Source organism: Chionomys nivalis, chromosome 22 (genome assembly GCF_950005125.1).
Source record: "Chionomys nivalis chromosome 22, mChiNiv1.1, whole genome shotgun sequence".
Taxonomy (NCBI): Eukaryota; Metazoa; Chordata; class Mammalia; order Rodentia; family Cricetidae; genus Chionomys; species Chionomys nivalis.
In genome coordinates this window covers 27,122,408-27,137,686 of record NC_080107.1, presented here as the reverse complement: position 1 = coordinate 27,137,686, position 15,279 = coordinate 27,122,408, and the positions used below count along the sequence as shown (strand labels likewise).

At 39.5% G+C, this 15,279-nt stretch overlaps 1 protein-coding gene across 5 annotated transcripts in view; it reads left to right on the top strand.

Moving 5' to 3' along the window:
* The window catches only part of Rif1 (replication timing regulatory factor 1), a 51,447-nt gene that overhangs the window by 22,614 nt on the left and 13,554 nt on the right, over positions 1-15,279 (top strand). For all 5 annotated transcript variants that reach the window (XM_057754910.1, XM_057754912.1, XM_057754911.1 and 2 more), the window contains exons 18-25: positions 376-556; positions 2,232-2,339; positions 2,667-2,816; positions 9,648-9,747; positions 10,289-10,550; positions 12,001-12,043; positions 12,906-13,108; positions 14,878-14,977. In XM_057754910.1, coding sequence (XP_057610893.1) covers positions 376-556; positions 2,232-2,339; positions 2,667-2,816; positions 9,648-9,747; positions 10,289-10,550; positions 12,001-12,043; positions 12,906-13,108; positions 14,878-14,977 — 1,147 coding nt within the window. The remainder of the gene's footprint in view (positions 1-375; positions 557-2,231; positions 2,340-2,666; positions 2,817-9,647; positions 9,748-10,288; positions 10,551-12,000; positions 12,044-12,905; positions 13,109-14,877; positions 14,978-15,279) is intronic.

Genomic DNA, 15,279 nt, shown 5'->3' with positions numbered 1-15,279 from the left:
TGTGTGTGTGTGCGCGCGCGTGTGTTTTGCCTGCATGTGTTTCTGCACCATGTATATGACTTACTGCCTTTGGAGGGAGGCCAGATTTCACGTCAAATCAGGATGGTGGCAATGCGGGGCAGGAAACTGTAACCCAGATTTTGGAAAGAACAAGTGCTCTTGAGTTTTCTCTCTGGCTCTTGTGTCATAATTTGATATTTGGGGTACGTGGGTAGCTGGTTGTGACTAGAGGCTGGTAGTTGTGTTAGAGCCTAGGGAGATAAAAAACAGACAACGTCATTTCTTGTGTTCAATTGTTAATTTTAGAATTTTGCTAATGCATAAATGTCTTTCTGAATGAAGTACTCATTCTGATACATTGTTCTAATTTTTTAGGTTTTTTCTCAATCTGGAAACACTTGTAGAATGTGTACTTTCTGGTCCAACTTCGCCATTGGCTTTTAGTGATTCTGTACTGAGTGTGATTAATCAGAATGCAAAGCAGTTGACAAACAAGGAGCATCTTTGGAGAATGTGGAGTATTATAGTCACTCCTCTGACTGATGTGATTCATCAGGTACTGCACAGCTGCTGTGGCTCCCTCCCTGGGGTCTGGACTAACCTTTGTAGGTCAGGTTGAACTTGTGCTTGGCACAGTCCCCTGCCTCTGCTACCACCATGCTAGTTTCCCCCTATTGAAAGATAACAAGTAATGTTTTTAAATAAAAATTAAAAATACTTAATTTTTTTTGAATGGTAGCAGGGGCTTTTATGAGTTCATTTGTCTGACTAATTTCTTATGAAATATTTGAGGTCTGTGTGTTTTTAGATGGTGTCCCTCTATAGCAGCCTTTTTTTTTTTTTTTTTTTTTGGTTTTTCGAGACAGGGTTTCTCTGTGGTTTTGGAGCCTGTCCTGGAACTAGCTCTTGTAGACCAGGCTGGTCTCGAACTCACGGAGATCCGCCTGCCTCTGCCTCCCAAGTGCTGGGATTAAAGGCGTGCGCCACCACCGCCCGGCCTTATAGCAGCTTTCTTTAGAACAGGCTGGCCTCAGACTCATGGTAGTCTTTCCTCAGCTTTCTAAATGCTGTGATTACATGTGTGAAGTATAACTTATAGCTTGGGAGCTTAGGGATGTTTCACAATTTAAAATGAGTGTCTCAGTTAAGGTTTTTATTGCTGTGAAGGCACACCATGACCACAGCAACTCATAAAAACAAGTATTTAACTGGGGTGGCTTACATTTTCAGAGATTTAAGTCTATGATCACGGTGGGGAGCATGGCGGCATGCTGGCAGACATGGTGCTGACTACAATCTTGATTAGAAGGCAACAGAAAGTGGACTTTGTCTCACTGAATGAGGCTTGAGCAAAGGAGACCTCAAAGCCTACCCCTGCAGGACACTTCCTCTAACAGGGCCACACGTAATCCAACAAAGCCACACCCACTAGTGCCACTCCTTTCAGGGGCGGTTTTCTTTCAAAACACCACAATCAATATACTGTTTTCTTGGGGTCCTCGAGTCTCCCTGTCCCTGTTTGTTTCTCTTCCATGTCTCAGTTCCCAGAGGTTTTGGAGAACAAATTCACATGAACAGGTGGTGAAAAACAAGAGAATTTTTTTAAAAAATATTTTTATGGTTTATTTAACTTTTAACTTTATTTTATGTGCATTGGTGTGAAAGTGTCAGATCCCCTGCAACTGGATCTTCAGACAGTTGTGAGCTGCCATGTGGGTGCTGGGAATTGAACCCGGGTCCTCTGGAAGAGCAGTTAGTGCTCTTAACCACCGAGTCATCTCTCCAGCCCAGAATGTTTGTTTTTTAAATTAACTGTTTTATGTTATACTAGAGTGAAGCCCAAGAAGAAAAGTACTACCTCTCTAGATCACTGGGCTCTACTTCTAGCTCCAGTAATAAATAATAAATAAATAAACCTATACTATCAGAATTCTGAAGACTAGGAGTCCGGTTTTCACTTTTGGAGCCCTGAGAGAATCTGGCCTTCATCTGTTAATAGTGGTAGCCAGCAGTCCATACCTTGAATAGTATCCACATAATTTCAGCTGTCTGCCATGGCAGGCGGATTGCTATTTGTTTGTATGTGACCTCACCATACTTGAATATGATCCCATCTTGAGTCTGCATAGGACTTTAGTTCATCTCACTGAGGTCATACTTGTATCTAGGCTAAGGCCGGGTAGGATTTGAATTAGATGGTAATGTGTCTAACTCCATATTTTGTATTTCAGACTAATGAAGTTAATCAAGGTGATGCCTTAGAACATAATTTTAGTGCCATCTATGGTGCATTGACTTTACCAATAAACCATATTTTTTCAGCTCAGACATTTCCCATGGTAAGAATGTATATTGCTTCTGTAAGGGTTTTGTGCCTTTCTGGAAATACTACCTTTATATGTGATTAGCACCAACTCTAATTTTTCTTGAAATTAGAATTGTGGGGTGGAGGAATATTTGTGCGAAGGCAAAGACGGTGAAATAGGCTTTTTTGACTTTTGACCTTTGGTAATTTCTGATACTGTTCACATAGACTATAATAGGGAGTTATAACAGGTCCCTCTGACACCTTAAATGTCTCACTACTTTTCACAGTCTCAAATGTATTAATCCTGTTATTTTTAATATGCTGGTGTCAGTTTACCTAACATCTGTTTTGTTATTAGGCTACCATGAAGACTTTACTTAAAACTTGGTCAGAATTATATAGAGCATTTGCACGCTGTGCTGCTTTGGTGGCAACAGCAGAAGAGAATTTGTGCTGTGAAGAGCTCTCTTCTAAAATACTCTGCAGTGTGGAAGACGAAGTACTTTCAGTGAGTTTCCCCCTGTACTATATATTTTGTAAATTGGAGATACATGAAAAAATGAAGTTTACTGAAGCTTCTGTATTAGAGGTCCAGTTGATGTAGAGAAACACAAGTCTTTACCTTGGGGTGCCTCCTTATTTTAACTACAGTGTCTGTGTACTCACCTCCGTACAGATTAGTTCGAACTTTTCTCTACATCAAAGTATGAATCTTGGTTAGGCCTGAGTTAAAATCCCTATATGAAAAGGAGAATGCAGTCTACTGAGTGTGTCTGGAGCTGTGTGTGTGTCTCTCTTTCTTGCTATAGATAATGTGAAATCATCTTTCTTTGTAGAATTTTCTGGGTGGAAGTAGTTGGCATGGAAAGGAAAGCATATTGAACAGCTCTTTTCTTTTGAATGGATCAAAATTCCAGAACCTGCAGCTTTCTTGGGGATGGGGAAGAAGCACAGCTTTTGCCTGTTTCTGACATCAGAGAGAAAATTTATGGGCTTTGACCATTAGAGGGATGTGACTGCTGAGTCAGACTTTCCTGCAGCACTTGGGTTGGCGGCTTCACTGTGTTCTCTTTTTTGCCACTGTGTTCTCTTTTGCCACTTGATTGATGCTTCTGGACTTTGGCATTCTGGTGAGCAGGCCCGAACCCCTATATGACTTCAGCCATGGACCTTTTGACCAGGCATGAAATTACCTCTTTGTAAAGTACATGTCAAATCCAACTAGAAAGCAGTTACTGAAATGGCAATACAATAACTGTTGCTTCTGTCCCATTGCTGGGATTAAAGAGACTCTACAGCGCAGCCAGCTGCCATTGGTCGGTCATTCTTTTCAAAGCTCAAGCTCTTCCTTTTGTTGATTCTTTGTGTTGATGTTTGTTACCTGATTTTGATTATCCCTATTTACTGTTGTGGGGTTTGGATTGTTCCTGGTTTTCTTGGGTCTTTTGGAGCATCATTAAATTATTAATATGGTCTCACATTTTGATATTAGGCCTTTAATACTTTCCTCATGACTGTCTTTTATGTCCCATAGATTTGGTGTGTTAAATTTTTCTTCAATTTTCATTTTTTTATAGTTTTGCTACTGATACCTAGCTTTAGAATGCAGGATTTTTCTTAAAAAATTATTATTATTATTTTTTTTTTTTTTAGTTTTTCGAGACAGGGTTTCTCTGTGGCTTTGGAGCCTGTCCTGGAACTAGCTCTGTAGACCAGCCTGGTCTCGAACTCACAGAGATCTGCCTGCCTCTGCCTCCCAAGTGCTGGGATTAAAGGCGTGCGCCACCATCGCCCGGCCTAAAAAAAATATTTATTTACTTATTTTTTACATATACAATCTTCTGTCTGTGTGTATGCCTGCAGGCCAGAAGAGGGCACCAGACCTTATTACAGATGGTTGTGAGCCGCCATGTGGTTGCTGGGAATTGAACTCAGGACCTTTGGAAGAGCAGTCAGTGCTCTTAACCACTGAGCCATCTCTGCAGCTCCCATACAGGATATTTTAATTTTGTTATCTGTTGAGGCTTCCTTTGTGTTCTAATTGGTGGTCAGTTTTGGTGGAAGATCATGGACTCTGCCGAGAAGAGTTATTCTTCAGTGTTTTTGTCAATCTGTAGTGTTGAGTTCATTTGCTGTATGGAGTTTGATTGTTTAGTTTTTGTCTTGATGACCTGTCTTTTGCTAAGTGTTTTATTCAAGTCACTTATTATTATCTCAGTGTTGGGGTTATCTGTGGTTTTACATCTAAAAATTTTTATCAAATGGGTATACCTGTGTATGTGCATATATTTAGGATTGTACTATCCTTCCTCTTGGTGTATTTTATAAAGTGACCTTATCTCATTTGAGTTATTTTGGTTTGAGTCGTGTCAGATACTAGAATATACTTGTTTCCTAAATCTGTTTGTTTGGAATACCTCTTTACTTTTACCTTAAAGTGGTTTCTGTCTTTGATGGTGAAGTATGTGTTTTGGAGGCAGCAGAGATGGATCCTATTTTTTAACACCATGTGCTCCTCAGTTTTTCTCTTTCTGAAATGCAGGTGAGTGTTTTGCCTCCATGTATGTCTGTACTATCTGCATATACTGCCCATAGAGGAAGGAACTGGACCTGGAGCTAGATTGCTAACCTCTCTGTGGGTGCTTGCTCTAGAAGAGCTGTGCTGCAAATATTCTGGGCCGCCTCTCCTGGACTAGTCTTACCACTTTGAAGAATTGAGAAAGTCGGTGTTCAGAGTTTTGAAAGATTTAATTTCTGCTCCTCTCCCTTTTATTTTGAGACAGGGCAGCTCTGTAGCTTTGGCTGTCTCAGAACTTGCTCTGTAGACTAAGGCTGGCCTTGAACTCAAAAGATCCACCTGCCTCTGCCTCCTGGGTACTGCCCTTTTATTTGTTTGGTATGGCATTTTTCTTTCTTTTTTTTAAGTATACAGTGGTCTGCCTGCATGCATGCTTGCAGACCAGAAGAGGGCACCAGGTCTCATTTCAGGTGGTTATGAACCACCATGTGGTTGCTGGCAATTAAATTCAGGACCTTTGGAAGAGCAGACAGTACTCTTAACCACTGAACCATCTCTCCAGCCCCGGTATGGCATTTTCTGATCTTTTTATCCAAGTATTGCTTTTTTGTTCCTTGAGACCTCTTGGTTGTATTCAAATTGAAGTATTTACCTTGTAGAACTCACTTGGTGGTCAGAAATTTCTTTAATCTGTGTTTATTATGAAAAGTTTTTATCTCTTTTATCATGGAGGGGTGATAGCAGTTTCACTAAAGAAATCCTCCTGCTTCTGTCTACTCAGTGCTGGGATTAAAAGTGATGCTACCATGTCCATCATTTTGATTTTTAGAGTTTTGCTGGGTATAATAGTCTTTGTTGACTGGGAATGTGTCTTTCTAGGCACTTCTGACTTTGGGCTTTTCTGTTACGTAATTAGGTGTTAGTTTGAGACTGGAATTGCCCCTTCAGTAGCTTTTCAATATGCTTTCTTTTTTTTTTTTTTTTTTTTTTTTTTTTGGTTTTTCGAGACAGGGTTTCTCTGTGGCTTTGGAGCCTGTCCTGGAACTAGCTCTGTAGACCAGGCTGGTCTCGAACTCACAGAGATCCGCCTGCCTCTGCCTCCCGAGTGCTGGGATTAAAGGCGTGCGCCACCATCGCCCGGCTCAATATGCTTTCTTTTATTCTGTCCTCTCCCCATGTCCCTTTCCCCCAGGACAGGGTTTCTTTATATAGCCTTGGCTGTCCTGGAACCAGCTTTGTAGACTAGGCTGGCCTCAAACTCAGATCCATCCGTCTGTCTCCACCTCCCAGGTGCTGGGATTAAAGGTGTTATGCCACCAGCTCCCAGCTGAATTATTTAAACTGTTACGGGCAATTTTATTTTTTGGTTCTATTTCGAATTTTATAGGCTTTTGCCTGGTGGGCATCTTTTTTTCTAAGTGTAGAAAATTTTCCTTTATAAGTTATTGAAAGTAATACTCTGACTTAGGTCAAGTAGTCTTTTTATGTCCATAACCCAAAAGCTAGGTCTTTTCATGGTGTCCCAAAGTACATTTGTGGGTTTTGTAAATTTGTCGTCACCTTCACTAAGTGGTCCACTAATTCTCTACCTTGTGTTTTCTTTTTTTTTTTTTTTTTTTTTTTGGTTTTTCGAGACAGGGTTTCTCTGTGGCTTTGGAGCCTGTCCTGGAACTAGCTCTGTAGACCAGGCTGGCCTCGAACTCACAGAGATCCGCCTGCCTCTGCCTCCCAAGTGCTGGGATTAAAGGCGTGCACCACCATCGCCCTGCCCTTGTGTTTTCTTTATTAGTAAGTAGTCTGTTAGTAACGCTTTCCACTGAGATTTTTATTGGCTCACAGATTTTTTTCCAGCACCATTTCAGCTTTGCTTTTCTTCAGTAATTGACATCTTTGTCTTTTGTTGTTGTTTTTCGAGATAGAGTTTCTCTGTATAACTTTGTGACCTGTCCTGAAACTCTTTGTAGGCCAGGCTGGCCTTGAACTCCCAGATCTGCCTGCCTCTGCCTCCCAAGTGCTGGGATTAAAGATGTGAGCCACCACTGCAGCAGTAAATTATATCCTTTTATTGAATTATTTTTTTATGTCTTATATTGGCAACCTCATTTCATTGATCTTTGTTTTCATTCTCTTGGAATATAACCAGTTTTAAATTTTTTTGGAAGCCCTTCCAGATTCTTATTTGAATCCATTAAAATAAGATTTTATTTTTAGAGAACAGACGCTGTCTTGGACTTTTGCCTTTTTGTTTCTGTGCTGGGACTTAGCATCTATAGTTACTTTGAATGGAAGTTTGGGTGTGGGGTTGAGGGTCTGAAGACTGGATAACTGTGGGCTGGAGGGTCAAGGACTAGAGATCACTTGTCTGTCTGTCCTATGGATTTTCTCTCTCCACCTCATGAGTGCTGGTATTACAGGTGTGACTTACCGTACCCGGTTTACTTGATCAGGCTTCATACTTGCAATTCAGGGACTCTACCATACCAACTGTCCTAATTAATCTTCCATTGATTTTATTTTAGAAATTAATATTAATATTAGGGTGGGAACATGGGAACCTGTGTTGTAGAAGTCAAGGTCAACCTTTGGGAGTTGGTCTTTCCCTTTCACAATAGGTTCTGGGGTCAGGTTTGTGTGGCAATGCTTTTATTTCCTGAGCCATCTTGAACCCTTCTCCTTGGTGGGTTCATATGAGGACATAGTGTCGGATGGGTGTGTGGAGTGTGATACCTATGTGCATGTACACGTCAAAGAGAGTTTTAGCTGTCTTGGTCTATAATTCCATTGTGTGCATCCATCCCCAGTTGTGTGTGTGTGTGTGTGTGTTGAGACAAGGAAACACTGTAGCCCTGACTGGATTCCAATTTAATAGAATTTACATAGGTAAGACTTTATATTGCTGACATTCCAAGCCTTGGTTACTGTGCCTGACCCTTCTGTTTTGTTTGCATCTGTTTTATAACTTTGATTAGCGGTTCTGATCTACAGCGCATGCATGCGTGTTAGGGTACCTGTTGAAGTCAGAGGGCAACTGTGGGAGTCGGTTCTCCTTCCACTATATGGTTCCTAGGATTAAACTCAAGACTGTTAGCTTTGGTGGTAAGCGCTTTTACCCACTGAGCCATCTCACTAGCCTTCTTAGATTTTTGCATTTTTGAGACCCGGTTTCTTTGTGTAGCTCCTGACCTGGAGCTTACTCTGTAGTCCAAGCTCGCCTTGAACTCAAGAGATCTACCTGGCTCTGTTCCCCTATGTTCTGGGTTTAAAGGTATGGGCCTGTAGTGCCTGCTCTATGCAAGCTGGGAGCTGGGCTGGAGACACACAGACAGACACAGAGACATCCTTGAAACAAGAAAGCTAAGTATGACAACTTTATTGTGCTCCAGGGAAGCTTATATCTGGATCCTTAACTGATAGCCTTGCCCAGCTGCAAAACCAGAATTCACTCCCCTGCCATCAGGAACTCATTAGGGTCTCCTACTCAGAGCAGCTGCAGGCACAGGAAATAAGTTGTTTACTCCGTTGACTCCAGCAAAGGGTTTGAGGCAGGCAAAGAAAGTCAAGGGACCAGGGGTCTCCAGGGGTCTGCAGCCCCCAACATGGGTCAACATCACACCTGGCTGTTGTTAGGTTTTTTTTTTTTTTGATTATTTGAGACTAGGTTTCCCGTCGCTTTTGGTTCCTGTCCTGGAACTAGTACTTCTAGACCAGGCTGGCCTCGAACTCACAGAGATCTGCCTGCCTCTGCCTCTCGAGTGCTGGAATTAAAGGCGTGCGCCACCACCGCCCGGCTGTTGTTAGATTTTTGAACATTTTGAATTAATGAGGGCATCGATTAAGCACAGTGCTTGTTTGGTGAATCCTTATCCTCTTAGTTTTTGGACATTTGGATATGATGGTGAATACTTTTGATTTTGTTTGACCTAGATTGCTTTGTTGAGCCTGGTATCAGTTCCCACTATGGAATCCTGTCTCTCATGGATATATTTGGATCTCTGAAAGTGCTTAAGAGATACTCTCTGAATTCCGTGCATTCCATGGAAGTCTTGTGAACGTCTATAGTTCATCCTGTTGGTGGAGAATACCTTTTTCTTCTCTGTACTCAAACTTTTTGTTGGAGGTGTATCTCATGCCTGGAAAAGTAGTAGCTGTAGATATTGTGGGAGGGGAAAGCTGTGTTTTCTACCAGTCTTTCTGCCTCACATTTTTAGATTCTATTATTTCTTTTGTTAAGGATGAGGAAGAAATGTAGAGCTTATTTAGCGTTACTTAGCGGCTTTCATTGTGTTTGTATTCATGGGGCTTAATATCAATTTTCAAGACTTGGAATTATGTAGGGGTGTGTGTGTGTGTGTATGTATGTATGTATGTGTGTGTGTGTATGTGAGAGAGCGAGCGAGTGAGCGCGAGAGAGCATGTGTGTGAGCGCTGTTGCCCATGGAGAATGGAATTGGCTGTTTGATACCCTGGAACCTCCTCCTGTAGGTGTATTATTTTTCTGCACCTCCACAGCTGAATTGGCATTCTAGTTTTGAGGGTAGGGTTTTAGGTGGAGCTATGGCTAAGACCTTGCATAGATCCCAATCAAAATCAATCAATCAATAAATAGGATTTATTAGTGGATATGACTTATTTTTGGTACTGTAAAGATCAATAATTTTCTCTGAGTGTTGAGAAGCACAGCGTTTGCCATAGAACACCTAACTGGAAAGTACTTAATGACCATGTATTTGTAGCATAATAAAATTTTTGTATGTGAATTGGCACTTGAATACTATTCCTGTAGTAAGGGTTTCTGATTGTGGTACTTACATTTTTTCCTAGGATTTGTTATTCTTGGACAGGATCTCTCAAATTATTATTGTAATGGTTGATTGTATCGACTTTTCACCGTATAATATTAAATATCAGCCCAAAATCAAATGTAAGTATTTTCTTTACCAGTGTTTATACAGTATTTCATAGCATTTCAGGGAAAATTTGTTTGGTTTTTCAAGGCTGGGTTTCTCTGTATTTCAGTTGTATGATTTAGCAATTGTAAAATAGTTGTGGAATTCTGAGGGATAGCAGAAACTGAAATATATTTTATAATTTCTTTGAATTTCCTTTTTTGGGGGGATAATTTGAGATTTGCCAGTTTTTTGATTTTTCGAGACAGGGTTTCTCTGTAGCTCTTGGTGCCTGTCCTGGAACTAGCTCTTGTACACCAGCCTGGCCTAGAACTCACAGAGATCCACTTGCCTCTGCCTCCCAAGTGCTGGGATTAAAGGTGTATGCCACCACCACCTGACCTGGTTTTCATTTCTAATGTTAGTCTAGTGATATTTATTCAGTAATAGTTTATTATTTGAAGGCTTATCTGAGGATGTAGATAACAAGAACATGGGTATTTGATGTAGTTAGTATTTGAATGCAAAATGTAAAATTGAGTGATATATTGCAAACTCAATCCAATTTTGTCTTAGCACTGCAGAGATCTTCAGAGTGGTCCAGAAAGAAGGAACCCCTTGGGAAATTGGCTTCTTTATTTAAGCTAATTGTGAGAGTGATCCATTCTTTCCACACTCTGAGCTTCAAGGAAACGTATTCTGATACGCTGGTTAATATTGTTAACTCTGTCATCAGCATGCTTTCTAATATATTTGGACACATTTCCTTGCCTTCTATGATCCGAGAAATATTTGCAACTTTCACAAGACCTCTGGCTTTACTGTATGAAAACTCAAAGTAAGTATTTTCAGCTTATTCATGTTAAGTATATGATTTTTTTTAATTTTGGTGTGATTTGCATGTGTACATGGTTTATGAATGTGTTATGCACATACATGTTTAGGTCACAGGCTGCCTTTTATTAACTACCTACCTTGCTTTTTGAGACAGGGCCTCTCACTAACTTTCAGCTCATTAATTCCAGCTGCAAACTCTAGGAAGCACCAGGATAGCCTCTCTAGTGCTAGGTTTGCAAGTCTGTGTCCTGTTCTAGGGATCCAAATTCACTCAGGTCCTCATGTTTGTGTGACAATACTTAACCAACAGAGCCTATCTTCTCAGCCTAATATGTGTAATTTAAGTATAATGAGTAACTTTTTGCTTTCGTATTGGCTTTTTTGTCCTGGATGAAATTCTTAGAATATCTCTGTATGTATTCTAAAATGTAAAAATTTCAAATAGAAAGGACTTAGAACTATTTCATTTGACTTTTTTCTCTCCCTGCAATTTTCAATTTTACATGTGATTTTTTATATTTATTTACATAAACATGCTTATTAAATACATAATACAGATCTGTTTTACCTGATACTATGCAATTGAATAATATACTGTATGTAGTTACATACATGAAAACCTCATTCTCTTAATCCCAGTTTCTGATCAGTGGACTCCATTAGTTCTATATCCAGTTTTGTCTGTCATAACATTTAAGCATTATTTGCCCATATATCATTGTTTGTATTGACCATGACATCTGTTAAGCCAAGGTTCTTTGTTTTCTTTGTTTGTTTTTGAGACAAGATCTGTTTACTATCTTGGAATTCAATTTGTAGACCAGGCTGGGCTCAAAGACAAGAGATTTCAGCTGCCTATGCCTCTCAAGTGCTTGGATCAAAGGTGTGCACCACCACCTGGCCACATTTTTTTAAAAATCGTTATTATGATTTAAATGATTTAGAACATTTTATTTTAGAATATAAGGAGAAGCCAGAGCAGTGGCTGAAGCAGTTAAGAGTGTTGAAGATTGGAGTGTAGCTTTCAGCATCCACATTGGGTAGGCTTAAACTGCTCGTAACTCTAACTTCAACTGTTGCTTCTTTTGACCTCTGCCTCTTCCCTGACCTCCACAGGCACCTGCCCACACTTAAATGTGTGTGTGGTTCTTTGAAATAGCTTAGTACAGCACTAGCCTAGTGTACACAGACCTAACTGCACAAATGACGGGACTTGGACAAGTAGTTAATCACAGGCACTTGAAGTCTGTTCTAGGTGTTTTTAAAGATTTGTTTTCTAAGTGTTATGTTTACTTCATTTTTGATATTTGATTCTTGGGGTATTTTACATTACTATGTGACTGTTTTTCCTTATTTTTTGTGGCTCTGTGTCTTCTCTTTGAGACTTAGCTTGATAACTAGTACAGCGATGGCATCTTGAAATATTAACGATTTTATATCTGTCTTCTCAGGCTTGATGAAGTTCCTAAAGTGTATAGTAGTCTGAACAACAAGGTAAGTAGTGTCCATAAAATACACTTTATCACTAAGGACAACATACAGTTTCTGTAGTTATCTTTCTTAAACATAATTGATGTTAAATGCATGCCGTGGTGTGAGTGGAGGTCAGAGGACATGTGCAGGAGTTGGTTCTCTTCTACTGTGTAGAATCCAGGACTGAAATTAAGCCTATGAGCTTTAATGTCAAGTGCCTTCACTTGAGGTCAGAAGAGGTGTCATCTCTCTGGAGTTAATACTGTGAGTGCTGTTAACCACTGAATTCCAGCCCCATTGCTCCATATTTTTTTTTTTTTTTTTTTTTGCGGGGGGGTCGTTTTGAGACAGGATTTCTCTGTGTACTAGCCCTGGCTGTCCTCAAACTTGCTCTGTAGACCAGGCTGGCCTCAAATTGAAAGAGATCCACCTGCCTCTGCCTCCCAAGTGCTGGGATTAAAAGTTGCTCTACCACTGCCCTTTCCATTGCTTCATTTTTTTAATGGTCATAAAATAATAGGGTATGGATACATTCTTTAGTAGTTGGGTTTTTTCTTTAGAATTTACTATTTCGAACTTATGTAATCCTCAGGTATTAACTCTTTATATAAGGGTTGGCTATAATATTTTATAAATTGCATAGGCAGTTATTAATTGCTATTGCAATTAATTAGAAAACTTTTTTTATGTTAAGAAATAACTTCAAATCAAATTACCATACTAGTATTTAAAGTAAATTTACCTGATTGTTTTTAAAGAGGAGTATATATGTATGGTGCCCACGGTGTTGCTTAAAGATGGTTGCTATTTTTAAAATTGAAATAGTAATATGTCTTGCAAAATTGTGTTTAATATACATTTTGCTTCTCCCACTCTTTCCTAGTTAGAAAAGCTTTTAGGAGAAATTGTTGCTTGTCTACAACACAACTATCCTGGGGCCTATGACAGTGAACTTCTTGAACAACTTTCTCCACTTCTGTGCATAATATTTCTTCACAAGAACAAACAGATTCGAAAGCAGAGTGCTCTGTTGTGGAACGCTACATTTGCTAAAGCGACAACTCTGGTTTATCCTGAGGAATTAAAGTATGTTAGCATTGCAACTTCCTATACCTGCTTAATCCATTATGATTATGTAAACCTGTATTTGGGTTCTAGTACAACCTGTGCAGTTTAATTGTATCCCCAGACTATGTAGTAAACATTAAACTTGGGTTGACTTCTATTTGACTTAACATTTTGTGAAACCAGTATGTGCTACAGAAAAATCCTTAAATAAACAAGGGCAGAGCGTTGTAGATTGTTAAAGCCAGACATGGGGAGTAGTAATAGTATAGTAAAACTTTTAAATTTTTTAAAATTTATATGTAACCCTGAACTATATGTCCTAGAACTCATGTAGCTGGGCTGTCTTCAAACCCATATTCACTTGTCCCTGAGTCCTGGGATTAAAGGCATTTGCCACAATGTCTAGCATATCCTAAAACCAAACTGAGAAAAAATTATTTTATATGAATGTTTTCCATATGTGGGTCTGTGTACCAACTCCATGTCTGATTATTGTGGAGGCCAGAGAGGGTTTTCATTGGGTCTTTCTTGAACTGGGGTTAGACTGCTTGCTGCTAGGTCCCTTGGAAGAGCAGTCACCTCACTAATCCCTAATTTTTGAAAACTCTGATATTTTTTTTTTTTAAATTGTGTATGAGTATTTTTAAGCAAGTATATTCTTTTTTTCTTCTTCTTTTTTTTCTTTTTTTTTTTTTTGGTTTTTTCGAGACAGGGTTTCTCTGTGGTTTTTGGAGCCTGTCCTGGAACTAGCTCTTATAGACCAGGCTGGTCTCGAACTCTCAGAGATCCGCCTGCCTCTGCCTCCCAAGTGCTGGGATTAAAGGCGTGCGCCACCACCGCCCGGCAAGCAAGTATATTCTTATACAGTGTGCATGCCTGGTGGTTTTTTTTTTTTTTTTTTTTTTTTTTGATGTAAAATTAACTTTAATGTTTACAGTTTCTAAATGGGGCTAAAAGTATACTGAAAAATGAATAAGATGCCAGGAATTGTTTGACCTCTAAAGGCCATTAATATAAATGGACAGAGAAAACAACTTAAGAATAATATAAGTATTGCACTTAACTGGATAGTAAATTTTACTAGATGTAACTTCTCATCTCTACATTGCAGTTGGAGTTCTGATCACTCGGTCCATGCATGCCTGGTGGTTTTTGAGGCTAAAGAGGGCATTGCATTTCCTGGAACATGGTGGTGGGGCCACCATGTGGATGCTGGGGATTGAACCAGGGTCAGAGCAATCAGTGCTTTTAACCATTAAGCCATCAGTCCACTACTCTTATGGGTTTTCGGGTGGGGGGTTTGTTTGCTTGTTTTTATCATTTTGAGTTTGAGACAAGCTTTCACACTTGTAGCATAGCTTGTTGAACACTTCGTGATCTGTCTCACCTTCTAGTATGCTGGAATTACAGGTACAAAGCCTGCTATGCCTTGCTTGAAAGTTAAGTTGAAAGAGAATGCTGTGAAAGGTGTAGAGGAAAAACTCAAACTATTTTCTAGGTTCTCAGTGTTGTATATGTGTAAGCAAGAGACGTAAACTAGGTATAATTGCTACATAACAATTATAAATAGGACTGGCACTGTATTTCCTTAGTGTACCTGAAACCGTGGGCTTTATTGCCATCACAGCATAAACTGGATGTGATGGATTCAGAAAGAAATTCAGGGTCATAGAGATAAATCACAAGTTTGAGGCCAGCCTCTGGGATTCATGAGAACCTGATTCATAATTAATATTTTTAACATTATGAGTGTACTTTACTTAATATCTTTGCACTTATTTTTAAAGACCAATATTAAGAGAAGCCAAGCAAAAAGTTTTGCTTCTGTTGCCTGGTTTGGAAAACGTTGAGATGATGGATGAATGCAGTGGGCCGTATTCAGATGCAGTAAGTTGATTTTTTTTTTTACTTCAATTTGAGTAGTTTGGTTTAAGTAAGAATTTGAGCAGGAAAGAATTCAGTAACACCACCTGTTTTTCATTCCACATGAAACTTTCCATTCAGGAAGGAATTTGTGCTTTTGTTTATAATCAGGAGAAAAAATACAGAGGTTTACTGTTTGTTTTGTCTAAAGTATTCTCACCAGAGAAAACAGCTTATTACTATTTGTTCAACATAATTTAGCGTGTCAAATTCTCTATCCTGCTGTAAGAGAAAAATGTGCTTGAATACGTTTATGTTCTCCACCT